Source organism: Muntiacus reevesi, chromosome X (assembly GCF_963930625.1).
Source record: "Muntiacus reevesi chromosome X, mMunRee1.1, whole genome shotgun sequence".
NCBI lineage: Eukaryota > Metazoa > Chordata > Mammalia > Artiodactyla > Cervidae > Muntiacus > Muntiacus reevesi.
This window is the reverse complement of record NC_089271.1, coordinates 7345005-7372899: the sequence shown is the minus strand read 5'-3', so window position 1 is coordinate 7372899 and position 27895 is coordinate 7345005. Positions and strand designations below refer to the sequence as shown.

The window sequence follows — 27895 nt, the reverse complement described above, 5'->3', positions numbered from 1 at the left end:
GCAGGACGATGCTGCTGCACAGTAGGCCTGTCTCCCCTGGGCCACAGGGAAGGTGATGCTGCTTTTACTATGGAAAATATGGTCTGTGGATATTGGGAAAAGAACTTGGTCAGTGCACAGAGTGTGAAAAAGTAAATAAAATCCGTTTAATTTCAATACAATTCGTATTTTGTGGCTTCCTTGGTGGCTCAGTGGTTAAGAACTCGCCTGCCAATGCGGGAGTCAGGAGTTAGATCGCTGGGTCAGGAAGATCACGTGGAGAAAGAAATGGTAACCCACTCCAGTATTCTTGCCTGGAGTATTCCATGGAGAGAGGAGCCCAGTAGGCTACAGTCCACGGGCTTGCAAAAGAATCAGACACGACTGAGGGACTGAGCACACAATATTTTACCTTACCTCCTCTGCATCTTTTTTTAGCTCATATTTTTTTCAGGACTGGGATTTAGTGGGTCATACAGCAAATGTATGCTTCACCTCTTAGAAAGTCCTAAACTGTTTCCCTGAAGGGCTGTACCATTTTACATCCGCACCAGCCATGTATGAAGGCTCCATTTTCTATCTTCTCCAACACTTTGGTACATTTAGTCTTTTTGATTACGGCCATTCTAGTTGCCATTAAAAGAAAATGTGACCAACCAGAGGAAGATACTCACAATATATCAAACACTAAGAACATATTAGGAAACAGTATGTGTAATGTAATCATGGATGTGACTAAAAGCGGAAGTCTAGATGCTCAGTAAGAGACATTTTGAACTGGGTTAGAGGGGCTAAGGAGTTTTGAAAGCTATCTGTATTGTGAAGAATCAGATACACATTAATAGGAAAGAGCACGTAATAATCCAAGTGGAGAGCTCAAGGAATTATCAAGAGGCTTATACCCACACTCAGTGAAGAAATACATAAGTTATCACTACTTCCCTATCTATCTTTATATTTGCTCATCTCAGTATGCATCCTCCCCAAACATTCTGCCTGATTTTCAAGACAGAAATCCTGCAGTAGGCATTCCTGTGTGATAGGCTTCTTTCACTCACTGTGTTTATGACCTTTGTTTCTTTAAATGATGTCTGGCTGTTCAACAGAGATGAGCCTGATTTGTTGAAGGAAAAAAAGACTTAATTAACATATGTGAAACAATGGAGGATTAATTCTGGCAGAAAAAATACACTCATACCCAGGGGGCAGTAAAGCGATTCATTCACCATAAGTCTCCACAGCTGTGAAGGCGTAAGAGTACTCAGTAACAGGGAAAAAACATTCCACCCCAAGAAAATGTTTAGAGCAATGGTCACCAACCTTTGTGGCATGGTTTCATGGGGGTAATGATTCAAATGCATTACATTTACTGTGCAGTATTATTTCTATTATTATGACATCAGCTCCACCTCAGATCATCAGGCATTAGATCTCTTGAAGAATTTTCCACAGTTTGCACTGATCCTGGTGTGCTGCAGTCCAGGGGATGAAAAAAGAGTTGGACACGACTGAGTGACTGAACTGAACTGAACACAGTCAAAGGCATTGGCCTAATCAACAAAGCAGTAGATGTTTTTCTGGAATTCCCTTGCTTTTTCTATGATCCAACAGATGTTGGCAATTTCATCTCTGGCTCCTCTGCCTTTTCGAAATCCAGCTGGAACAACTGGAAGTTCCCAGTTCAAGTACTGTTGAAGCCTGGCTTGGAGAATTTTGAACATTACTCTGCTGGCGTGTGAGATGAGTGCAGTTGTGCAGAAGTTTGAACATTCTTTGGCATTGGCCCTCTTTGGGAATGGAACAAAAACTGACCACAGGACTGGAAAAGGTCAGTTTTCGATGGAGTATGATTCAGTCATAAAAAGGAACATAGTTGAGTCAGTTCTAATGAGGTGGATGAATCTAGAGCCTATTACAGAGTAAAGTTAGTCAGAAAGCAAAAGAGATATATTGTATATTAATGCATTTATACGGAATCTAGAGAGATGGTATCAAAGAATTTATTTGCAGGGTTGCAAGTGAGAAACAGACATAAAGAACAGAATAATGGACATGGGGGGAGGGAAGGAGAGGGTGAGATGTTTGGGGAGAGTAACATGGAAAGTTACATTACCATATGTAAAATAGAGACTCAAAAGGAATTTGCTATTATGTCTCAGGAAACTCAAACAGGGTCTCTGTATCAATCTAAGGGGGTGGGATGGGCAGGGAGATGCGAGGGAAGTTCAAGAGGGAGGGCATATATGTATACCTAGGGCTGATTCATGCTGAAGTTTGAGAAAAAACAACAAAATTCTGTACAGCCGTTACATTAAAAATTTATTCATGTTTTATTTAAAAGTCATTAAATTAACAAATTTAAAATTATTAAATTAAAAAAGATTAAAAAGAAATAAATTTAAAAAAGAAAAAAGTTGAAATGACTCATATGTCCATCAACTGGTGATCAAATAAATAAAGCATGCAATGCAATATTAGTCGGCCAGCAAATGAATGGAGTTCTAATACATGCTATAGCTCTGAAATGATTATGTTAATTAAACGAAACCAGGCACAAAAGGCTGTATATTGCGTTATTCCATTCATGTAAATGAATATGTCCCAGATTAGGTAATTCTCTAAAGACGGAAAATAGAGGAGTGGATACCAGGGCCCAGATGAAGGGGGAAATGCCAAAGGGATAGTGTTTCCCATTGGAGTGATGAAAATATTCTAGAATGAGGCAGTGGTTATGGTTATGCATGGTAAAGTCATGGTACATGAAGCAACATGTCAATAAATTTAAAATTTTTTGAAAAAACTACTAAACTTAACTTCTATGTCCAGGAAAATCATCCTTCAAGTATAAAGGAGAAGTAGATATTCTCATATGAACAAAACATTGGGGAATTCATTCTCAGCAGGTATCTGGTCTAAGAAATGTTACAAGTAGTTATTTACACAGAATAAGATGATATGAAAGAGAAATTATGAGTTAAGAAAGGGTATCATAAAAAATAAATAAATGAAGGAAAAATAAAGTGAAGGCTTTTTCTTATTATTAACTGGTAAAAGATAAATGCTTGTTTGGGCTTTTCCATCTTTACTTTTCACTGATTATGAATCTTCATAATTAAAGTGGGTTTCTTGTACATAAGATATATTTCAGCTCAGTGGTAAAGTATCCGCCTGCAATGCAGGAGCGGTAACAGATGCAAGTTCCATCTCTGGGTCAGGAAGATCCCCTGGAGGAGAACTTGGCAACCCACTCCAGCATTCTTGCCTAGAGAATCCCCGTGGACAGAAGAGCCTGGTAGACTTACAGCCCATGGGGTGGCAAAGAGTTGGACACGACAGTGCAAGTAAACAACAGCAGACATATTCCTAACAGAAACTTTTAAGATACTACAAACAGATGAGAAAACTCTCAGCCTAAACAAAGCGAAACAAAAAGTCCAGACAGTTATAAAAAACCTAGACTGTAGAGCTGAATTAAGAAAGGTTTTAGGCAATAAAAGTCTCCCAACAGTAGTGTAAACAGTGTGTTCAACACAGGAGAGAGGAGTAATTTTTAACACTCACTCAATAGAATAAATTTCTAGTTACATTCATAAATTAAAGAAAACAATAATATCCAGAAAATAAACCTAGGATAAAATCTATTGATCATTTATATCTAATTATGACTGTAAAAGTGTAAGGGAATTTTAAAGAAAAAACATCTGCAAAAGATACAGTTTAAGCTGCCCCAATTAAGGCAATTTTATTTTCTTTGGTCCATAGTTTCAAAATAACTGACAATTAAGAATGAATTTCACTTTAAGACATTTTTCAAATTCAGCAAGATATTTTACATTCCAAGACAAGAAGATTTTGTACTTTTCAAGCTAAAAAAGATTGTACCTTGCATGAATACTTTGATTGACTGAGGCAGACATAAAACCACACTGTGTGTCTTTACCTTAACGATCTTTGTGGTATCACTGTGTATTTAAAATCAACTGTCTGAACGTGGGGTGTGTATTATTAGTACATTCCCTCACGAACTGCAGGCTGTGCAGGAAGTGATCTCAAGGCCTTCCAAACCATGAAGGATGCTGTGTGGATGGAGCAGTGGTAACCATGGCAGCCTGTGTTGGTGCCAACTGTTTAACAGGGGCCTATCTTAATTAACTCCCTCAGAGAAGATAATGAATTTTTAAAGACAAGTACTAAAACTGTGGCCCTATGAAACTGCATGTATATATGTATACACATATATACACATATGTGTGCGTACGTGTGTATATATATATATATATTTTTAAACTCTGTACCTTGTGAATTATATACAAAATATTAAAGCCTAACATTAATGACAACAAACTTTTAAAACTTAAACCAACAAAATTTGATTTTGGAGAGGAAAAATGTTTAACTAGTGACTTTATTTTAAAATAGTGGAGTATGGAGATGGTAATAAAAGCAGAACCAGCTTTTACTTGGTTTCATTCTTCTAATAAAACTCTTTGTGGGCAATGCCCCCCAGCACTGCCTGCACCGGATGTGGGCCACTGCCCCCGCCCCGCCTGCGGAAGGAAGGCCACTTCTCCATTCGAAATTCCTTAGCTAAAAAGGCCCTAATCAATATTGGCTTGGGGACCTCTAAAAAACACCATTACTTTCCTTCCTTTCTTTCCTCCTACCCCTCTTCTTTCTTATACAATTGTTAAAGTTTGCTTTCCATTTATAGTTATTACAAAATACCGGCTCTGTTCCCCATGTTGTACAATACATTCTTGAGCTCATCTTACACCTGACAATTTGTGCCTCCCCCTCCCCGCTGGCAACCGGTAGATTGTTCTATCTGTGAGCCTCCATTTTTGTTAAATTCTCTACTTTGTGGTATTTTTGGATTATATAAGTGATATCATACAGTATTTGTCTTTTTCTGTCTGAGTTATTTTACTTAGAATTATACCTTCCACATTGCTGCAAAAGGCAATATTTAATTCATTGTTGAGTAGAATTCCACAGGTCGTCTTGGCAGCTCAGTGGCAAAGAATTTGCCTGTCAAGCAGGAGATGTGGGTTCAATCCCTAGGTAAGGAAGACCCCTTGGAGAAGGAAATGGCAACCCACTGGAGTATTCTTGCCTGGAAAATTCCATGGACAGAGGAGCCTGGAGGGGTAGAGTCCATGGGTTCCAAAGACTGGGACACGACTTAGTGATTAAACAACAAATGTCCCACAGTACATATATACCACACCTTTATCCATTCATCTATCATCTAATGGACATTTACACTGCTTCCATGTCTTGGTGAATGGTGTACCTCAAGGAACACTGGGGTACATGTGTTTTTAATTAACATTATGGGTCTTCTTTTAATATATATCCAAGAATGACATTGCTAGCTTGTGTGCTGTTATATTTTTAGTTTTCTGAGAAATCTCCATACTGAAAATCACTATTTTACTTCTAAGGACTACCGTTTAGAAAGCAAGATTGAGCTCTGAGGTTTTTAGTTGCTGACAGCTCATCTTGAGGTGTAATAAACACTACTATGAAGTAGGTGCCTACGGGCAACTAGCTTGTATGCCTTTTTAGCAAATGGCACTGACACCCCACACATGACGCGGCTCCCCAGCTAAGTTCCCACCTCTGCACTCACACACAAAACACAAAGTCCTCTTCCTCTTCTCCCATGGGAAGTGTATCTTGGGGGCTCAGTCTGGACCCAGTTCTTGCCTCTACTTTCTGGCTAACGGGACCTTCTGGTCCCATCTCCAAGATGTATTAAGGCTCTAAATGAAATGCCAGAAACTATAAAACTTCTAGAGGAAAATACAGGCAGAACATTCTCTTACATAAATCACAGCAGGACTGTCTATGGCACACCTCCCAGAGGCATGGAAATAAAAACAAAAATAAACCAATGGGACCTGATTAAACTTAAAAGCTTCTGCACAACGAAGAAAACAACAAGGAAAGTGAAAGACGGCCATTAGAATTGGGGAAAATAATAGCAAAAGAAGCAACTGACAAAGAGTAAATCTCAAAAATATACAAGCAGCTCAACACCAGAAAGGTAAACGACCCAATCAAAAAATGGGCCAAAGAACTAAACAGACATTTCTCCCAAAGAAGACATACAGATGGCTAACAAACACATGAAAAGATGCTCAATGTCACTCATTATCAAAGAAATGCAAATCAAAACCACAATGAGGTACCATCTCACGACCATCAGAATGGCTGCTATCAAAAAGTATACAAACAATAAATGCTGTAGAGGCTGCAGAGTAAGTGAACCCTCTGACACTGTTGGTGGGAATGCAAACTAGAACGGCCACTATGGAGAACAGTGTGGAGATTCCTTAAAAAACTGGAAATAGAACTGCCATATGACCCAGCAATCCCACTGCTGGGCATACACACTGAGGAAACCAGATCTGAAAGAGACACGTGCACCCCAATGTTCATCGCAGCACTGCTTACAATAGCTAGGACATGGAGGCAACCCAGATACCCCTAAGCTGATGAATGGATAAGAAAGCTGTGGTACATATACAGAATGGAATATTATTCAGCAATTAAAAAGAATGCATTTGACAATTCTAATGAGGTGGATGAAACTGGAGCCTATTATACAGAGTGAAATAAGTCAGAAAGAAAAACACGCATACAGTCTATTAACGCATATATATGGAATTTAGAAAGACGGTAACGATGACCCTATATGTGAGACAGCAAAACAGACACAGATATACGTAACAGATTTTTGGAGTGTGTGGGAGAAGCTGGGAGTGGGATGATTAGAGAGAATAGCACTGAAACATGTATATTACCGTATGTGAAATAGATCACCAGTCCAGGTTCAATGCATGAGACAGGGTGCTCAGGGCTGGTGCCCTGGGATGACCCTGAGGGATGGGATGGGGAGGGAGGAGGGAGGGGTGTTCAGGATGGGGAACACATGTACACCCATGGCTGATTCACGTCAATGTATGGCAAAAACTACTACAATATTGTAATTAGCCTCCAATTAAAGTAAATAAAAAATTGAAAAAAAAAAAAAAAGTCTAGAGTAGAGGTTAGACTCTCCAAAACACAATATTAAAAATACAAAACAAAATCAGTCACAAAAGTTAAACATATATATATATGAAATTTGCTTTAAAAAGTAGAGTCTTTTTTTTGCAATGTAATAGAATGTTATAAAAATGAAAATTAAAGGAGTAATAAAGAACTTAATCATGGCATCTGGTCCCATCACTTCATGGGAAATAAACGGGGAGACAGTGGAAACAGTGTCAGACTTTATTTTTTTGGGCTCCAAAATCACTGCAGATGGTGATTGCAGCCATGAAATTAAAGACGCTTGCTCCAAAAAAAAATAAAATAAAGACGCTTGCTCCTTGGAAGGAAAATTATGACCAACCTAGACAGCATATTAAAAAGCAAAGACATTACTTTACCAACAAAGGTCCGTCTAGTCAAGGCTATGGTTTTTCTAGGAGTCATGTATGCATGTGAGAGTTGGACTATAAAGAAAGCTGAGCACCAAAGAATTGATGCTTTCGAACTGTGGTGTTGAGGAAGACTCTTGAGAGTCCCTTGGACTGCAAGGAGATCCAACCCGTTCACCCTAAAGGAGATAAGTCCTGGATGTTCATTGGTAGGACTGATTTTGAAGCTGAAACTCCAATACTTTAGCCACCTGATGCAAAGAGCTGACTCAGTGGAAAAGACCCTGATGCTAGGAAAGATTGAGGGCAGGAGAAGGGGACGACAGAAGATGAGATGGTTGCATGGCATCACCAACTCAGTGAACATGAGTTTGAGTAAACTCCAGGAGTTGGTGATGGACAGGGAGGCCTGGTGTGCTGCAGTCCATGGGGTCGCAAAGAGTCGGAGATGACCGAGTGAACTGAGGAGGGTGGCTAGATCAAAGGGCAGCTCCCCACTATGGGCGGATGTCCCCCACTTACACACTCTGCTCTCCGCTCCTGGGCTCCTCACTCTGAGCACAGAGCAGCTTTCGGCCACACTGTGCGTTAGTCTGGCCTGCAAGGCCACGGCGCTCTCCTGGGACTTGCGCAGTCACCGCATTCCGTATCCACTTGTACACACCTCCAGCATTCTCAGTTGCTAGGTCACGGACGCCATGGCGGCATCTCTGTTGCTGATGGCGGCATGCCTCTTCACCTGCTCTCCTGTGTCTCCCGGCCCTGTGCCAGAGGGGAGTACGTTTCCTCCAAAGACCCTAACAGTTCCCTTTTAAGATCTGTGTGACTGCTTCAGGCATGTCTGCTCATTCCTTTCCCTTGTGCCCCAGACATGGTACCTAACCCATCTCACCTGGAGTTAATGACATTTTTTCTTAAAGCGATGGCAACCTACAGACGCAGGTATGAGCAGCTGTGGTGTCCACATGAGGGGGGCTGAGTCGGGACAGACCAACGACAAGAAACACATTAGGAAACATACCCTTAGTTCACGGGAAACCACCCCTTTCCTGTTGAATCTCGGATCACAGATGTTCCATGGGAGTATGGCGGTACGGACTAGATAAGGTAGCTGGTAGATAGGGGAGAGCTTCAGATGGGACTTCTGTAAGAAATGAGACATCATGTCAATGAGCCAGCAGTGAGGACTACATTTCACACACAAGCCGAAACGCCACTGGAATCCTCTGTGTACAACTTTTCTGTAACAAATTTATCCCAAGGAAATGAGCAGAGAAATTACAAACTTGTCAGTGAAACACACATACCCAATGAGCTGAACTCAATGGGGACAAACAGGGATAAGAAAACCCAGGCAGAGAATATGTACAATAAACCATTTTATAAACTTACAATGGGACATAACACAACAATTCCACATTGGGAAGAATAAAGAAGAAAAACTCCCTAGTGCTGCTAAGCAAAAAGCCGACTTCAAAAACACATAGTTAAAAATGCCGGAGAGGCTGTGGAGAAAAGGGTATCCTCCAACCCTGCTGGGGGAAATGTAAATTTGCGCAGCCGCTATGGAGAACAGCAAAGAAGTTTCTCAAAAAACTAAATGCAGAATTACTATGTGACCTAGCATCCCACTCCTGGGAATATACCCAGACAAAACTGTAATTCAGAAAGATACATGCACCTCTGTGTTCACAGCAGAACTACACACAGCAGCCAAGACATGGAAAGAACCTAAACTCCGGTGAGAGGTGAAGGGACAAAGATGACTTGGTGCTTATTTAATGGAATACTACCCAGCCATGGAAGAAAAAGAATGAAACAATGCAACAGTGTGGATGGACATAGAGATTATCAAGGGCTTCTCAGGGGGCTCAGTGGTAAAGAATCCGCCTGCAATGCAGGAGACCCGGGTTTGATCCCTGGGTTGGGAAGATCCCCTGGAGAAGGGACTGGCTACCTACTCCAGGATTCGTGCCTGGGAAAGGCCATGGACAGAGTAGCCCGGTGGGCTACAGGGCATGGGGCTGCAAAAGAGTTGGACATGACTCAGAGACTATGCAACAACAAAGAGACGATCATGCTAAGTGAAATAAGTCAGAAAAAGACAAATACCATACCCTATCACTTATATATGGAAGTCAGTTAGGCTCATTTGCCAGTTGTGTCCGACTCTTTGTGACCCGATGGACCGAATTATGCTAGGCTTCCCTGTCCATCACCAACTCCTGGAGCTTGCTCAAACTAATGTTCATTAAGTCGGTGATGCCATCCAACCACCTCATCCTCTGTCGTGCCCTTCTCCTCCTGCCTTGATCTCCTGATTTGATCTCCTTCCAATCCAAGTGACTCTCAAGAGTCTTTTCCAACACCATAGTCCAAAAGCATCAATTCTTTGGTGCTCAGTTTTCTTTATAGTCCAACTCTCACATCCATACATGACTACTGGAAAAACCACAGCTTTGACTAGATGGACCTTTGTCAGCAAAGTAACGTCTCTGCTTTTTAATATGCTGTTTAGGTTGATGATAGCTTTTCTTCCAAGGAGCAAGCGTCTTTTAATTTCATGGCTGCAGTCACCATCTGCAGTGATTTTGGAGCACAAGAAAATAAAGTTTCTCACTGTCTCCACTGTTTCTTATTTGCCATGAAGTGATGGGACCAGATGCCATGATCTTAGTTTTTTGAATGTTGAGTTTTAAGCCAGCTTTTTCCCTCTCTTCTTTCAATTCCATCAAGAGGCTCTTTAGTTCCTCTTCACCTCTCCCGTAAGGGTGGTGTCATCTGCATATCTGGGGTGGAAGCCAGAATATGGCAGGAATGATCATACCTGTAAAACAAAGACTCATACAGAACAGATTTGTGGTTGCCAAGGGGGAGGGTGGAATGATGGACTGTGTGCAGGCGCTTGGTAGATACAAACTACTCTGTTTAGAATAAACAACAAGGTCCTACTGCAGAATGCATGGAGCTATATTCAGTATCCTGTGACAAAGCGTAAAAGGCTATAAAGCAAGAATGTCTCTGTGTGTATCACTGAGTCAGTTTGCTATAAAGCAGAGATGGGCCCCACATTTTAAAGCAACTTGACTTCAACTTAAAAAAAAAAAAAGACAAAAATATGTAATTAGGAATCTTGTTTCTTAAAAAAGGAAACTGGAGAGATGTGAAGGGGGGGGCTGGGATACACCGACACCTCACCTGACTTGGCATGGTAGGTCCCCGAGAGCCTCGGCATCCTGTCCTGTACAGGGAAGGAAGGACTCGGCCGAAGAAACAGGAGAAGGGAGTACCTGTGAAGGGCCCCATCCCAAATAAAAATTCACCTCCTACGTTTGAGTACTTCTTCCTACGACTCTCTCAGGCTTCCCTGGTGGCTCAGTGGTAAAGAATCCACTGATACGGGCGACAGAGTTCGCCCCCTGATCTGGGAAGATGCCACTACGACAGGCCCACATGTGAGAAGCCTGCACATCACATCTAGAGAAAAGCCCGAGCAGCGAGCAAGACCCAAGAGTAGCCAAAATTCAACAAGCAAAGTTATTAAAAGAAAAAAGAAATAAGGAAGAATGCCTTTCTCTCAACTGATTGACCTCCAGGTCCCACCAACCTGCTCCGAAAACAGAACCGTCTGTCCACTGCTGACCAGGAGCAGCTGCCATCTGTCCTCCGGTGGTTCTGACAGGGGCGTCTGGGTGCAGAAAATGCTTTTCCTCCAGACCCAGGCTGCAGTGACAGCACCAGAGGTGTGAACACCTCCCTCCGTGCGGTACTCCCCTGACCCGGCACGGCTTCCAAGCAGGTTGACGTTATCAGCTCGCTTACTCTCCCTACGGCTGCAAAGGAGGAAGCCGAGGGGTGTAGAGGCTAGCGCCTGCTCACAGCCATACAACCTTCAAGTGACAGAGGTGGCTTGGCTCCAGGAACCTGGCTTCGGGTCCTGGATCGCAGGGTGCTACTCGGCATCAGCGCCCAGCATGGGAGATGACGGGGCTCCACCAATGACCCCAGGGCTTCACAGCTCCCTGCAGTCAGAGTGGAACACATGCCGCACCTTCTGGATTCCAGGTTGGGCGGGACTTGCTGCAGCAATGGAACTCAGCAGGTGCTAGTGGAAGGTTAGCAGGTGCGCCATAACCACACCCAGGGCAAGCACATATGTGACTGAGCTTGTTCTCCGGTCATGTGCCATGGACGTGCCCAGGCCAAACGCAAGACGACAGGCACGTGGATCTACAAATTTCTCCTCTAAAGGAATACTTCTCCCTGCACCCTGCTGCAAGTTTATAGCGGTTGTTACATAGCATGGCTGTAGCAACAGCTGACTGATACAACCTGTGTCCCTGATGTTTTCCTGGCTGCAGACGGACTGGTCTGAACTCATCAGGCAGAAACAGTCAAACACCTGTGTATACAGATTCAACCCCACGATCTACAGTGGCTGAAGGATCTGACATACGAGAAGGACGTTCCAATTCTTAAAAAAGATGCAAGACAAAGACACGCTCCATTCACTGAAAGATATCATTTATTTTATTAAGGTCAAGCAGGATGATCTGTTGAGAGGTAAGTGTTAAGTGTTGAGCATGAAATCAGTACAAATCTTCCACAGTGGAAGGCATGATCAAAGTATCCGGCAAGGCCCCTGACTGCAACCTCAAGATACAGAGAGCACGTCTCAGCTGAGTGATGACCCAGGGTGAGCCATCACCCACCACCCAGGAATGCCATGGGAGAAAGGTTAGCACCAGATTGTATGTGCAGTAATATAGTTATATACAAAGTTATGCACACTGACTCACTGAAATCTTTGGGTCCCCGCCAACCAGACATTTATGAGGCAGATGGAGAAACAGACAGGACCGTTGTGATTCTATGGGCTTCGTTTAAAGGATACCAGAGCCCTGTGTATTGCTGTGTAGAAGACAATGTTTTCAAAAGACACCGGAAAGCTGGATACAGGCATAAACTCTATTTTCACATTTTACAGACGTATCATCAAAATGATCACAATACTGTATGAGAAGGGCTGGAATCACAGATAAAAGCTTTATGAAAATCAAAACACACTGACATCACTGTGGTTGTTGCCCCAAGGGAGAAAGGCGGGGCGGGGGATCCATGGTTAGCCAGCTTTATCTTTTCCACCATGACCCATTTTCACAGCAAGTGACCATAGCACGTGGGGAGGAGGATGACGCTTCACTGGCAGAAGAGGGGTTTTTCAAGTCAGGAACAGCTTAATTTAATAAGAATAAAAAGTGCAGGAAAAGGCCCTTCTCTCTGGCGTGGGTGGGCTGCCAAAGCAATGTTTATTGCCGGCATCACTGAAGCCTGCCAGGTCGGTTCCCACCAGGGCTGCAGAGATATCACCGTGGCCAGTACAGCTTGTCCTTCTGGCTCTGTAGGTGTGGAGTAGTGTCCTTTAATAAGACATTGTGTGCTTCTGTCTTTGGTAAGGCGCTGGTCACCGGTGACAAAGGGCTATCTCTCCCCATCTGTCAGAAAACTCGTTTCCCGGGCATAAGAGGAAACAAGGAGTAACATGATCTGACCTCTGAATATCACCCCGACATGAAGTTATCTTGGGGCTTCTCCCGCCATTATGCAGGCATCTCACCCAACTGGGACGGAACACAGACAATTAGGTTAAAAATCAGACCGTGAGAACCAAGCCACAAGGGGCTGAACACCTATATGCCCACTGACATGCATATAGCCTCTTTGGTGAATTGTCTATTTAAGTCTCTGGCTCATGTTTTAACTGGGCTGTCTGTTTTCATGCTGTTAACTTGGAAAGATCTTTATACGTTCTGGATGCAAATGCAGCACATGGGATCTGCAAGATATCTTCTAGTCGTGACTTGGCCACTGGAAAACAACAGCCCGACAGTGTTTTCTAGTGAAGAGACTCTCTCGACCACCTTGCAATATCAAACGACAAAACGGGCAACAGACGGTGGTCAACTCTGTGGTGGAGAAAGACCAGGTCTGGGAGTTGTATGGTCCACCTGGACCTCTGGAAAGCCAAAACCACGGGTTCTTAGATGAGGTGGCCTTGACACTGCCATAACTAATCCAGAGAAGCAAAAAGAGAGGAGCTGCCAATTATAATCCACGATCATATACACACCAAAGAAATGTTTTTGGGGGGGGCGGAGGGGAAAGTAAATGAGGAAAATCTCTCAGGGGCCTTAAGGAAAAAAATCAAAACAAAACTCGCAAGCACATAACCTCCGGACACACTTTCAGCCAGGTAATCTCACTTTGCAGGAAAAATACCATTTGCACGCGGGTGTCATTCCAGAAGAACAAAAACCAGTATGTCCCTCTGCCTGCGCCTTAAAGCATGTACACTGTGCAAGTGGCGATTTCACCATGAGTGAACCCAGCACGCTGAAAGCTCGTCATTTGACCGCTGGTCTTTAAACCGCATGGATAACTATTCTCCTTTCTAACACATTAATAAATAATACTCATCCTCATGATCTTTTTTTTTGCTGGGTCGGGGTCATCCTTAGAGGACAGACAGAACGAATGGCGCAACACTTCCGGATGCACGGGCGAACAGAACCGCCCGGCGCCTCCCACGATCCACGGGACAGCTCGTGCACCAGGCGACTCCCCACCCCCACCCACGTGCACCTTCTTAAGAGACGCGATCGTTCCTGCCCGCGCGGAGGACAGGGTTCAGTGTCCGCACGCAAGGCCGGTGGAGACCACGGGGGTAACCCCAGTGCGTACGCGTGCAGGGCGCACCCCAGCCCCGGCGCCTCCCGCGATCCACGGGACAGCTCGTGCACCACGCGACTCCCCACCCCCGACCCACATGCACCTTCTTAAGAGACGCGATCGCTCCTGCCCGCGCGGAGGACCGGGTTCAGCGTCCGCACACAAAGCCGGTTAGAGACCACGGGGGTGACCCCAGTGCGTACGCGTGCAGGGCGCACCCCAGCCCCGGCGCCTCCCGCGATCCACGGGACAGCTCGTGCACCACGCGACTCCCCACCCCCGACCCACATGCACCATAAGAGACGTGATCGTTCCTGCCCGCGCGGAGGACGGGGTTCAGCGTCCACACGCAAGGCCGGTGGAGACCACGGGGGTGACCCCAGTGCGTATGCGCGCAGGGCGCACCCCAGCCCCGGCGCCACGTGGGGACGCTTCCGGGCCACGGCAGCAAAGGGGCGGGGGGAGCCACTCTGCTCAGCATTCCAAAAGGGAACCTAAGAATTAAAGAACTCATCCCAAACGCACACATATAAGTTATTACTTTGCTGACCGCCACCTGGCCGTGAGAGGACCCCCCCCCCCCGCCCCGACCCCCAGCGATAGGACATAAATACAGGCTACGGTTTGGAGCGGCATCCACAGGACCGGAGCTGATGACGCCGCCAACCCCATCCGCGTCGTCCTCCTCCTCCGGGGTGGGCCAGGTTGGGGGGGGGGGGGGGTTGGGTGCGCCCTCATTTGCCTCTCTCCGGCTGCAGGCTGTCCAATAGGCACTTCAGCTGCTCCTCACCCAGGTGTATTTTGTCTTCCAACTCGCGCTGCTCGATGATGAGCGCTGACTTCATCTTGACGAAGTGCTCGTAGTCTGCCAGGCTCTCGGGGCCCAGGTAGCTGGCCAGGATGTCGAAGACGATGCCCTCCCGGCGGTCCAGGTTCTCCTTCAGCTCCCTGGCGTCCTCGTGCTGCTGGATCAGGACGCGCTGCTTCTCGAGCAGGGATTGCTGGACAGACAGAAGGCGCACAAGCCTGCTGGGGCCCGGTTGGGGGGTGCTGGCCAGCGCCTCCCACCGCCTGCGCAGGGAGGCGCCCGGATACACCCCAGCGCGAGGCACCTGGATACACCCCCCCACGAGGCACACGGATACACCCCCCCACGAGGCACATGGATACACCCCTGTAGGAGGCACCCAGAGCACCCCTGCAGGAGGCGCCCAGACACCCCCACCTCCCACGAGGCGCCGGGATACACCCCGGCAAGAGGCACCAGGATATACCGCCCGCCCCCTCGCCACGAGGCGCCGAGATACAGCCCCGCACAAGCCGTCCGGATACACCCGGAGGAACATGAGAGCCATCCGCGCCCAGAAAATTCCAAAACTTCGCGCGCAGGCAGTGAAGGACTCGCGGGTGGAGGGACCTGTGCGCCAAGGTGTTTCCCTGACAACGCGGTGGATGGGGGCAAAGTGGGCCAAAGCAGTGCATTTAAAGAGATCTCCGAGGGCAGGATTGCTAAACCCTTCTGGCACCAGTAGAGGCGGATGGTGAGAAGGACAACGGGTTGGAAGAAGAGAGATGGAGGTGGGGGGGCGGGTCACATAGCTGCCCTGGCTCCTATTCTGGGGCACACAGACGCCCCCACTCCTACATCGGGGCGCACACCTACCGTCCCTCCCGTAACCTGCTGTGAAAACAAGATAGGGAGCAAGGAACGGCATTAAACAGTCTCCAAGTGGCGGCTGGCGCATGCCAGGGAACGCCCCCTCTTCAGTCCCAGCTTCTGACACCAGCAGAGTCTCCCGCTCCTCCGCCACCTGGTAACCCGAACGGCTTCCCCAAACCCGGTCGGAGTGTCACGGGGGTGGAGGGGCCCCGAGGAGAGGCCGGAGGCACAGGGCTGCTGCTTGATGGGCGGTTTTGGCGGGGGGGGGGACGGGGACGGGTTTTGGCTGAAATCAGATACCACTTCCCTGATCCGGAGCCCGGGAAGTATCTGTGGTCTGCACCACCTTTCAGGGCCGCCTGCCCCCTGCTAAAGGACACCCTGACCTGCCAGTTTGAGTGAGAGGAGGATTAATTGCAATTCATTAATTCCAACCAAAAGACAAAGAGACCTCAGCTGATTCTCCAAACAGGGGCCACAGAGATCAGTTGGCATCCATGGAGACTAAAGCTCTAACTGGAGGGAGGGCGTCCTGTGTCCACGTCTCGCCCACGTGTCCCGCTTTCTATCTGGAAACACAGGGGAGCCTCCCACAGTCTGACGCTGCCTCTTTGCCCTCGATAGCGTGCCTGTCATCGACAGTTTCCCCCAAGGCTGGTCACAGTGGAGGCCCGGCCCCTACGCTGAATCTGGAGGAGGCTGCAGGCCACCGCTGCCTCTGGTTCTAGGAAAGTGAAGCTTATCAAGCATGCCCAGCAAGGACCTAACATGGAGACCCTGAGGGGTATAGTGAAGGCTCAGGGCCCAGGAGGACCACAGGCATGGTCCCCAGTGCTAACTAATAAGCCTGTGGATGGCATCACCGACTCAGCGGACAAGAGTCTGAACCTATAAAATAATGCTAGCATGTTCTGGCCACCTGATGCCAAGAACTGACTCACCGGAAAACACCCTCATGCTGGGAAAGATTGGAGGTGGGAGGAGAAGGGGGCAACAGAGGATGAGATGGTTGGATGGCATCACCGACTCGATGGACGTGAGTTTGAGTAAAACTCAGGGAGATAGTGATGGACAGGGAGGCCTGGCGTGCTGCGGTCCATGGGGTCGTAAAGAGTTGGACCCAACCAGGTGACTGAACAACGCGGGGAATCTCGGGGCGACCCCCCACTACAAGAAGGGAGAGAGCGAGAGAGATCTTCTGTGACCAGGTGGACGGCCGGCCCAGCGAGGCTTCTGGGTGTTCACTCCACACCCCGTGGGGCCTCCCCAACCACCACCCGTCCCGCCTCCAGGGAAGTACCCGATCGCCCGGAGGCGTGCTGTCGTCCAGGTTGTTGAGGGCGTTCTCCACGCGGGCCAGGCGGCCAGAGAGCGACAGCAGGAGGTTCACGACCTTGTCAAGGTCCCCGATGAACATGCGGAACTTGTCAAACTCGTTGGGCTTGCACACGGCCTTGACCAGGGCCTCCACCTCGTCACCCAGCGCGCTGTTGGCCTGCACGTCCTCCAGCAGGCTCTCCCGTGCCTCCCGCAGCACCTGCAGCTTGCGGCCGAGGCTCTCAATGAGCTCCTGCTGTGGGTACAGCGTGCAGGACTCAGTCACGGCCCTGCTGACCCGAGCGCCCCCCTGCACCTGCCCGCACCTCCCGGCCTGCGGGCCCATCAGCAGCTTGATGTTGAAGCTGAAACTCCAATACTTTTGGCCACCTGATGCGAAGAGCTGACTCATTGGGAAAGACCCTGATGCTGAGAAAGATTGAAGGTAGGAGGAGAAGGGTGTGGCAGAGGATGAGATGGTTGGATGGCATCACCGGCTCAATGGACATGAGTTTGGATAAACTCCGGGAGTTGGTGAAGGACAGGGAGGCTGGCGTGCTGCAGTCCATGGGGTTGCAAAGAGTCGACTGAGCGACTGAACTGAACCGACCTGAACTGCACTCCTCATTCACGTCCACGCAGTCCCAGCCGGCAGTCCCTGAGTTATTAATTGATGAACCTCCGCATCCGTGCTCACACAGGCGTGGCCCCCTGTCACTGACATTATCTCCAATTGTCCTTTTTGTAGACACAGCTCCAGCCACTGGTACCTTTCTTAATCCGCAGTCCTCCGCCTCCTTGTACAGAGAGCCTCTAGCCACTGGCTTCCTTTCCGCTCCTCGGTTATCTTTCCAAACCTCCTGCTCTGTGTCCAAACAGCTCCAGAAACAGGTCCCTGAGTTCTTCTATGTGTTCCCTCCTCCCTGTCCACACAGCTCCACCCATGGCCCCCGACCTCATCTCCTATCTTCCTCCTCCTTGACCAAACAGCATCAACCACAGCCACCTGAGTGCATCTCCAGACCTCTTCCTCTGTCCCCAAAGCTGCAAACACTGGTCCCCGACTTCCTCTCCAGTCCTCCTCGGCCTTGTGCAGAAGGCTTCTAGCCACTGGTCCCTGCCTTTGTTCCTATCCTCCTGCTGCATGTCAACACAACTCCAGCCACCTGCCCCTTGACTTTCTCTACAAGCGTCCTCCTCCCTGTCTACACAAGCTACAGCTGGTCCCTAACCTCTCTCAAACCCCTTCCATTCTGCCGACACGGCTCCATCTAATGGTCACTGACCAGAACCGCAATCCTCCTCATCCTGGTTCCCACAGTCCCAGCTGCGGGTCCCTGATTTCATCTACAAACCCCCTTCATCCTTGTTCACAGAGGTCCAGCCACCTGTCTATGATTTTATGTTCCCGCCTCGACTACACAGCAACAGCTACGGGACCCTGATCCCTCTCTCCCATCCTACTCTTCCTTATACACACAGCTCCACTCACTGGTTCCTGACCTCCTCTCCAAAATTCCTCCTCCTTGTCCACAAAGGTCCAGTTGCTGGTCCCTGACCTCCAGCCAAAGCTTCTTCTTTCTAGTCCAGCAGCTCGAGCCACTGGTCCCCAACTGCCTCTCCATTCCGCCTCTTCTTTGTCACATGGCCCTAGCCCCTGGCCCCTGACCTAAAAATCTCCAAACCTCCTAATCCTTATTCACCCAGGTCTGGCCATGTTATTGCTGACTTCATCTCCAGTCTTTCTGCTCCTTGCACACCCAGGTCCAGTCACTTTGTCCCGACTTTATCTTCAACCCGCCTCACCCTTCTTCACACAGCAGCAGCCACTGGTCCCCTTTGACTGTTGATTGCAAATCTTTCCACCTGCTTGTTGAAACATCTCCGGACACAAGTCCCTGACCTCCTCTCCAGTCCTCCTGCTCCTTGTCCACACAGCTCCAGCCACTGGTCTGGCCACATCTGCAATCCTCCTCCTTATCCACACAGCTCCAGCAACTCACTTTATCTCTCATTCCCCTTTCTGTTTGTCTACACGGCTTCATCTAGCGGTCACCGACCTGAACTGCAATCCTCCTCATTCTTGACCACATGGTTCTGGCCCCCTGCTCCTAACAGTTATCTACAATCCTGTTCCTCCTCATACAGAGAGCTCCATCCACTGGTCCTCAACTTCCTTTCCAATCCTCTGGCTCCGTGGCCACATGGCTCCAGCCCACTGGTCTCTGACTTCCTCTCCAAACCTCTGCATCCTTGTTCACATGGATCCAACCACTTGTCTTACGACGCTATGGCCAATCGTCCCTCCTCGCCTACACAGCTGGGGCTCAAGCAGCCTGACCGTCTCTCCAATCGTGTTCTTTTTTATCCACACGTCTCCAGTCATTGGTTCCTGATGGCCTATCCGATCATCATCTTTCTCCCTGTCCACAGCTCCAGCCATGGGTCCATGTGACCTCAAGTTCAATCTTCCCCATCCCTGTCCATACAGCTCCGGCCACGGGTCCCAGACTGTTATCTCCAATTTGCCTGTCACATCTCCATGGAGCTCCCACCACAAGGCCCTGACCTCCTGTTCCATCTTCCTTCCTCCTTGTCCACACAGCTTCAGCCACTGTTCCCTGACCTCACCTCCCATTCCCCTTCCTCCTGGTCCGCCCCCTGGGTCCCTGACCTACATCCACAATTGCCCATCCTCCTGTCCACAGTGCTCCCGCCAGTGGTCTCTGCTGCCTTCCCAACATGTCACGTATCTCCTACCCCAGGGCCTTTGTATGTGCTGCCCCCAACCCCCCCAACCCAGTCCCTGACAGAACCGGACACTCCCTCATGTCACTGCAGGTTTTTCTGCATCATGAGCTCATCAGCGCCTTCTCTACAATCACACTCCTTTTACCTCTGTATGCCTTCACCCTGTTTTAACTTTTCTGATCAATTACATTATATGTGTGCAAGCGTTTTCTGTAAAGAGCCAGAGGGTGAATATCTTAGACTTCAGAGGCCACACGGCCACTACTCAATACCGCTTACAGTATCGTAAATGTAACACAACATGTAAAGGCCATATGTAATACAATATGTAGAGGCCGTATGTAAATGAATGAATTGGCTGTATTTAAATAAAGCTTTATTGACAACAGCAGGTTGGGGGCCGGGTGTGGCCCCTGTATTGTGTGTTTGTTCTTGTGCTGCAAATACGTAGTGCCTTCAGGGAAGGAATGACTATTTTGCGTGTTGCTGCTGTATCCCCAAGGGCCTGGGTTAGTTTCTGGAGTTGAACAATGGCTGCTTTTTGGTTAACACAGCCCTTTACGATCTGCTGTTGGATTTATTACCTGATCATAGAAATTTGAAATTGGTACTCAAAGACGGCATGGACCATGCCGAAGGTCATATAGTTAAATCTCTTGGGTTTCAACCGGAATAGAAGAGACACTATCGGTTGACCTTAAAATGAAAGAGACTGGTGGCCACCAAGTTCTTTTGAAACTGGATCTTATGAGAGAGAGAGAGCAAGGAGGTCCTGTGGAGAGCCCTCCTTCAGACAGAAGACTCTTCCACAAAGGGCTTCACACGCAGGCCCAAACGTCAGCATCGCGCCCAACACAAATGGTGCAGGGTGCAGGGCCAGGCTGGGGGGGACCCAAGGGCCACCACCTGCCTCCCGCCAGCACGTTCTCATCCGGATTTCAGCCTCCCTACCTTTTTGACTGACAGGTCGTGGTCCAAGTCACTGCCCGAGTCCTCTTCTGGCTCCTGCTGCTCCCGCAGGTCCTTCATCTTTATCAGCAGCTCCGCCTTGGGGGCCGACGTGCTGTAGTAGGCGGAGTTGGTGGCCAAGGGTGCGGCCGCCAGCACACTGGTCTCCTCCCTCCTGGGGAACCAAATGGCAGAACGTCCACGTTAGCTCTGATCGTGTGCCCACAGATGCACCTGAAACCTGGGCTGGGACCTGCGAACCGTGGGGCTGACGAATGGACACCAGCCAGAGAGAGGACACAGCAGAAGCAGGGACAGAGTGGGCTTCCTTGGTGGTCCAAGTATCTAAGACTCTGCCTTGGCGACCCACTGCCTTGGTGACCCACTCTTGGCAACCCCCCGCGGAGTGTAACCCACCAGGTTCCTCTGTGTGATTCTCCAGGCCAGAATACTGGAGTGGGTAGTCATTCCCTTCTCCAGAGGATCTTCCTGACCAAAGATCCCCTGGGATAGTCTGAAACGATAATATCTCCGGCCGTAACAATAAGCAGACATGTTACTGCCACCCATGACTTTCAGCCTCCAAATGTGGATGTTAAGTGAAAGCAGCTCAGTCCTGTCTCACTCTTCGTGACCCCATGGACTGTAGCCCACCAGGCTCCTCTGTTCATGGGATTCTCCAGGCCAGGATACTGGAGTGGGTGGCCATTCCCTTCTCCAGGGGATCTTCCCCACCCAGGGATCGAAGCCAGGTCTCCCCCATTGTAAGTGGATTCTTTACCATCTAAGCCACCAGGGAAGCTCCCCCCTCCCCACCCTCTATACAGAATAAATTACAGCAAATTCACCCCCTCAGCTAAATACATAACAACAGAAGGCCTCTTTTGTTAAGCACATATCCTCCACAGCCTCAGCTTTCACTATGTAACAAGCCTCTGCATCTCAGCACTAATGACCTTTGGCGTTGGACCATTCTTTGTTGGGGGGGTGGTGCGGGATGGGCAGCGTCCTGTGCCCGGTAGGTCGATGAGCACCATCCCTGACCTCCACTCTCCCAGGGGCGACAACTAGAAGTATCTCCTGACATTGCGAAGTGTCCTGAGGGCAGACAGCAGAGAAAAAGCCCCATGGGCACTGCTAGAAACGTGTCTTTTCCCATCTTTGCCCAACTGACATCGCGGTCCCCAGAATGGACCTTTAACTTGGGGAGGGTGTCAAAAAAAAAAAAAAAAGTCCCAAAGTGCCAAGCCCTTATGGAGAAACCTGTCAGCAGAGAGCATGCATGAGAACAGATAAGAGATACATCCGTGGCCCCTCTCCCTGGAAGCCCAAGAGGTTAGAACCGCACCCAGGGAAGGAGAGAGGCAGGGGTGGGGTGCGGTGGTGGTCTACTCACCTCTCCTCTGCCATCCCGGGCGAGGGCACCTTGGGGAGCAGCTTCCTCCGTTGCTGCGCGCCTTCCAGGAGGTGCTCGTCTTTAGGGAAAATGCCCTCCATGAGGTCCATGGTGGTTCTCATCCTCACGCCTGGGTCCAGGATGTCTGCCAGCGACTTATCCCTGCCCGCGATCTCGCGGGCCAGCTCCTCTGACTTGAGGTCGTCGGCGGTCCTGTCTTTGGCCTTCAGGTAGCTGAGCGCGGGAGGGGAGGCGCGGTCGTCCTTGGCAGGGGGCCCCGGAGCGCTGGCGGGGGGCTGGGGCTCGGTGCCCTGGCGGCTATAGGGGCAGAAGCGCGAGTAGGACTGCTCGGAAGTGCTGAGCGTCTTGATCTGGTCCCGCTCAAGGCCCCGGGGCAGCGGAGGCGGCTCGGGGACGCGGGCCAGCGCCTGGCGGCTCTCCTTCTCCGGCTGGCTCTCCGAGTGCACTATCTTGATGGGCACCATCTTTACCGTGGTGTTGTTGTCCATCACCCGCTCGATTCTGCCAAGACAAGGGTCGTCCGTCCGCTGGAGACACGCCATGCGCCCAGGCACGGCTCAACGATCAGAACTCAGATGAGCAAACTGGCTGGTCCCATGGTAGGGGTGGGAGGAAGGTGCCTTCCAGACAGGGAAGCCCAACTCAAAAGATGGGCCCATCCAGGTCACATGTTCCAAGACTGGGGAGACAAGGTCTAGGAGTTCCTGCCCCCGGCCCCTCAACTTGGTTCTCTTGACCCTCCTCTGCCTCGAGGCGCTCAATTTCAGAAGAACTCCAGCATTGCACCCAAGGAGAAAAACAGGCAAGACCCCTCTTCATTGCCTTCTTTTCCCTCCACGCATAGAAACCCTCCCCACTGCTAGTGCCTTAGTGAAGTGAAGTGAAACTTGCTCAGTCGTGTCCGACTATTAGTGACCCCAGGGACTACACAGTCCATGGAATTCTCCAAGCCAGGATACCGGATAACACCGCTTTTGGAACGCGAGTGGATGCATTTTTTACTCTCAGCGAGTGACTACTCTCTAAAATCCCCTGCAGGGTGGGAAGGCTGCACTTTGCTGCTCTCTGCATCCCTGCCTCGGACTGGCACACACTGAGACCGCAAGACCCACCCACTTAATTCGAGAAGGCGTATCTCAGGACAAAGGGGCTGCTCTGTGCCCCAGAAGGCTCCCCAAGTAGAGCTAACTGGAAGGGGGAAGATACAGGAAATGGAAGGCAGCACTCAAGAAATCAGTCAGCAGGCACACAGGCCAAAGAAGAGCATCTGTGTCTGTGTGTGTTAGTCGCTCAGGCGTGTCCGACTCTCTGCGACCCCGTGGACTATAGCCCGCCAGGCTCCTCTGTCCATGGGATTCTCCAAGCAAGGATACTGGAGTGGGTTACATTTCCTTCTCCAGGGGGGATCTTCCCGATCCAGGGATCGAACCCATGTCTCCTGAGCTGCAGGCAGATTCTTTACCGTCTGAGCCACCAGGGGAACCCTGAGCGTCTCTGCACAATCACCAGGCTGCTCGCAGACCCTGTCCAATCGATGTGTTTTACTCCCTGTCTGGTTGGTAGCTGATGACGGGCATGGAGCAGGTCTCCCTTCATGAACCCTGGCTCAAAGTTCATGGTGGATCTCAAAGGCATTCCACCCTCTCAGGCTGTCACCAACCTGTAACACTGGCCCTGGGGACGGAGACACTGAACTCGGTACATGGTAAGCTGACCTTCTTGGCTAGGAAACTCTGAGTGGCATGGTCACCATCTGCCCCACCGCTGTGCTCCTTTGACCAGAACCCGGTCTTCTACAAAGGCCAGTACAGCAAATGACGCTGGTTCAGGAAAACCTCGCTGGTCCCCGAAAATGACATACCGAATGGGAGCCTACTGGATGGCATCAAGATGTCCCCAATGGATACTGTCAACAAGTATTGCCACTGCTTGGGGAATCTCCTCTCAGGCTCTCGGAAAAGACAAGAGTGAGAAAATCCACACTCTCTCGGGGCAAGAAAAAAATGAAAACCACCAGCCCCCCCCCTCCCACCTCCTAAAGTCAACAGAGGTCAGGAGTACCGAACAAACACTCAGCCACGTTCCTCGGAGGAGCCCACCATGTCCCAGATCAGGGCCCGAGAACCAAGAGGCCCATGTCAGCTCATCTGCAACATTCTCACACACACTCCACCCTCCACTCAAACCACTGCATCGCTTCTCCTCCCTTTCAGAGCTCCTCAATGTGCCCAAGAGAAAGGACCTCTAAGTGTCAGCTGCATTCGGACAAGGGCAGCGCTGACCCCTAGATGAAGCTGCACTTGATATTCTCCCCCGGGGGGAATCTCAGGATGCTATTAGTTAACGTCCATGCGGTGCTGTCTTTGGGGGTAAAATAAAGTTCAGGGATCTCCCTGGTGGCTCAGTGATAAAAGAATCCACCTGCTGATGCAGGAGACATGCGTTCGAACTCTGGTCCACGGAGACCACACATCCTTCAGAGAGATGAAGCCGGGGTGCGGCAACTACTGAGCCCGTGTTCCGTGACAAGAGAAGCCCCTGCTTGCTGCTGCTAGAGAAAGCCCACACGCGACAGCAGGGAAGATCCAGCATCACCAAAAAGGCAAGTGTCTTCAACTGTAGAGTCAAGACTCTACAGCAGGGAGATGCAAAAGAACTTTCCCTTAGGGATGAAAACAGCCATACTCTGCACTGTCCAGGGTGCTAGCAGCTAGCCCCACAGGGTGCAACGGAGCAACAGGTTTTATTTCATTGTCATTAACTTTTGAACTGTGGTGTTGGAGAAGACTCCTGAGAGTCCCATGGACTGCAAGGAGATCTAACTAGTCCATCCTAAAGGAAATCGGTCCTGAATATGCATTAGAAGGACTGATGGTCAAGTTGAAATTCCAATACTCCGGCCACCTGATGCGAAGAACTGACTCACTGGAAAAGACCCTGCTGATGGGAAAGATTGAAGGCAGAAGGAGAAGGGGAGGAGAGAGGATGAGATGGTTGGATGGCATCACGGACTCAATGGACATGAGTTTGGGTAGATTCCGGGAGTTGGTGATGGACAGGGAGGCCTGGCGTGCTACAGCCCGTGGGGTCACAAAGAGTCAGACACAACTGAGCGACTGAACTGTGACCCTCGCACTGACACTCCGGCCCTTGGGGGACAGCAAAGTCACCAGCAAATTAAAAATCCAAGTGACCACTGGAGGGGGTGTGAGGTTGTGGGGGTCTTCCCCGTGTTAGTCCCAGGACCCAGCATGGGGGGTGGAGTCAAGGCTGCGGGGGCGGCGCGCATGTTCACACGCAGGGAGGATGCACTGGACCCTCCCACCGTTGCAGGGAGCCCTAAACAGGGCAAGAAGGTAGGGAGAGACACTACCTGGCGGCATTCTCGTCCTGGATGAGCAGCGGGGGCTTGTCCGTCAGCTTCTGTGGTGCGAACTGCGGCGACGGCGAGCGCGACGTGTCCATGTCGGAGGTCTGCAGGGGCCGGAACGGGGCAGGGAGCGGCGGCTCCCGCCGGGGCTGGGCAGCAGGCTCCTCCGCGCGCCGCACGCTCCGCGTGTCCACCGCCTCAGAGGAGGCCACCGAGGTGCGGGGCCGGCTGGGCGCGCCTCCCGGCGGTGGCCGGAGCTCGCGCTTGGGCGGCGGTGGCCTCTGCAGGGCGGCTCTCCTGGCCGGCAGGGCGGCGCTCAGGGGCCGGGGCTCCTGCCCCCGGGCGGGGGGGTCCAAAGGCGCGCGCGGCTCCAGGTACCGGTAGTCGCGAGGGAGGGTGCCCGCCCGGCCGCGGGCCTCCCGGGACACCTCGGGCCCTTCCCGGGCGCCAGGGGGTTCAGAGGTTTGCCGGGGGTCCCACAGTGCTCCTGGGCAGTCCTCCCCAGGCTGACCATCTGCTTGTCTAGGGGAAGCAAGGAAGAAGAATGAGCCACGGGTTCCAGGGAACCCTCTCCTCCCCGAACCGACTACGCCCTTCCGTCAAGGGCACGGATAACCTCCCTTCAATGACTTTAAAGAATTAAATCCACCCATGTCTGCGCACGCCAGTCCCCACTGCAACTGCAAACGGGCAGAGATCAGATGCAAACACTCATTAGAGGGTACTCGGGCGCATCATACCCAGAGGAGAGGAGGTACACACAGGGCTCACGTGGGCACACACGCTGCCATTTGCGGGCAAAACACAATTCACACAAGCATTAAACAAAACATGGGTGTGAAATGGAGAAACACTCACTTCACACTGCAACAGTATTTTCATGGGACTTATTTCAGGAAATTGCCATATACAAAGGATAAAACCTTTTGGGACGGAGGGGAGAAGGAAATGGCAACCCATTCCAGCACCCTTGCCTGGAAAATCCCATGGAAAATCCCTGGTATGCTACAGTCCATGGGGTTGCAAAGAGTCGGACACAACTGAGCGACTTCACTTTCACTCATACAACTTTTTAAGACAGCAGCAAATACATTAACAAAACCTTTTAAACCAGCAGCCTATGATTAAATATCAGAAAAACAAAGACTGTTTGTTTTGGAAGCTGCACCAAGGCGTTGATGTTTTTCACACTCTTGGGCATTTGGCTCAGCAGGTAAAGAATCTGTTTGCAATGCAAGATACCCTGGTTTGATCCCTGGGTTGGAAAGATCCCCTGGAGAAGGCAATGGCAACCCACTCCAGTATTCTTGCCTGGAGAATCTCACGGACAGAGGAGCCTGGCGGGCTACACAGTCCATGGAGTCGCAAAGAGTCAGACACAACCGAGTGATGAACACTTTGACTTTTCATCCATTTCCATATCCAGTTCTAGCTTTCCCCAACACGTACTAACATGCATCCAGACAGACACACACACCTACCTTGGCAAAACACACGCAGGCATTCTGTACATACATATGAAAGTGAAAGTGAAGTCGCTCAGTCGTGTCTGACTCTTTGTGACCCCCATGGACTACAGCATGCCGGGCCTCCCTGTCCATCACCAACTCCCAGAGTTTACTCAAACTCATGTCCATCGAGTTGGTGATGTCATCCAACCATCTCATCCTCTGTCGTCCCCTTCTCCTCCTGCCTTCAATCTCTCCCAGAATCAGGGTCTTTTCCAGTGAGTCTGCTCTTCACATCAGATGGCCGAAGTATTGGAGTTTTAGCTTCAGCATCAGTCCTTCCAATGAATATTCAGGACTGATCTCCTTTATGATGGACTGGTTGGATCTCCCTGCAGTCCAAGGGACTCTCAAGAGTCTTGTCCAACACCACAGTTCAAAAGCATCAATTCTTTGGTAGCTGTTCCCTTCTCCAGGGGATCCTCCCAAACCAGGGATCAAATCCGGGTCTCCCGCATTGCAGGCAGACGCTTGACCATCTGAGCCACGGGGGAAGCTGAAGCTTTATGACGTATATTGCACATGCATATATATATCCAGGCCATAACTAAAGCTCGTGGGTGTTACAATAACCACACTCCCAACAAATGAGCCGGCCATGCATCTGCTGCTTTGTCCTGAAACACTCTTCTGACCTAAGCCATCAAATGAGCCTTGGACAGACCCTTCCGTCCATGGGAAGAGCTGTTAGAGGAGACTCCACGAGAGGGCAGCGATCAGCCAGCCAGCGGGCAGAGCACAATTGCAAGCCGAGCCGTCACCTACCACCTGATGTGTGGGGCGGGA

General features: G+C 49.8%; 1 protein-coding gene across 2 annotated transcripts in view; it reads right to left on the bottom strand.

Moving 5' to 3' along the window:
• Positions 1–11679: 11679 nt before the first annotated feature.
• SHROOM2 (shroom family member 2) overlaps positions 11680–27895 on the bottom strand; it is a 130497-nt gene continuing 114281 nt past the window's right edge. Inside the window, exons 6-10 of one of the 2 annotated variants that reach the window (XM_065915586.1) lie at positions 25605–26123; positions 22211–22732; positions 20818–20989; positions 17099–17371; positions 11680–15139 (exon numbers count right to left, since the gene is read on the bottom strand). In XM_065915586.1, the coding sequence (XP_065771658.1) occupies positions 14873–15139; positions 17099–17371; positions 20818–20989; positions 22211–22732; positions 25605–26123 (1753 nt within the window). In that variant the 3' untranslated portion in view covers positions 11680–14872. The remainder of the gene's footprint in view (positions 15140–17098; positions 17372–20817; positions 20990–22210; positions 22733–25604; positions 26124–27895) is intronic. The other variant, XM_065915587.1, reaches the window with a different exon arrangement.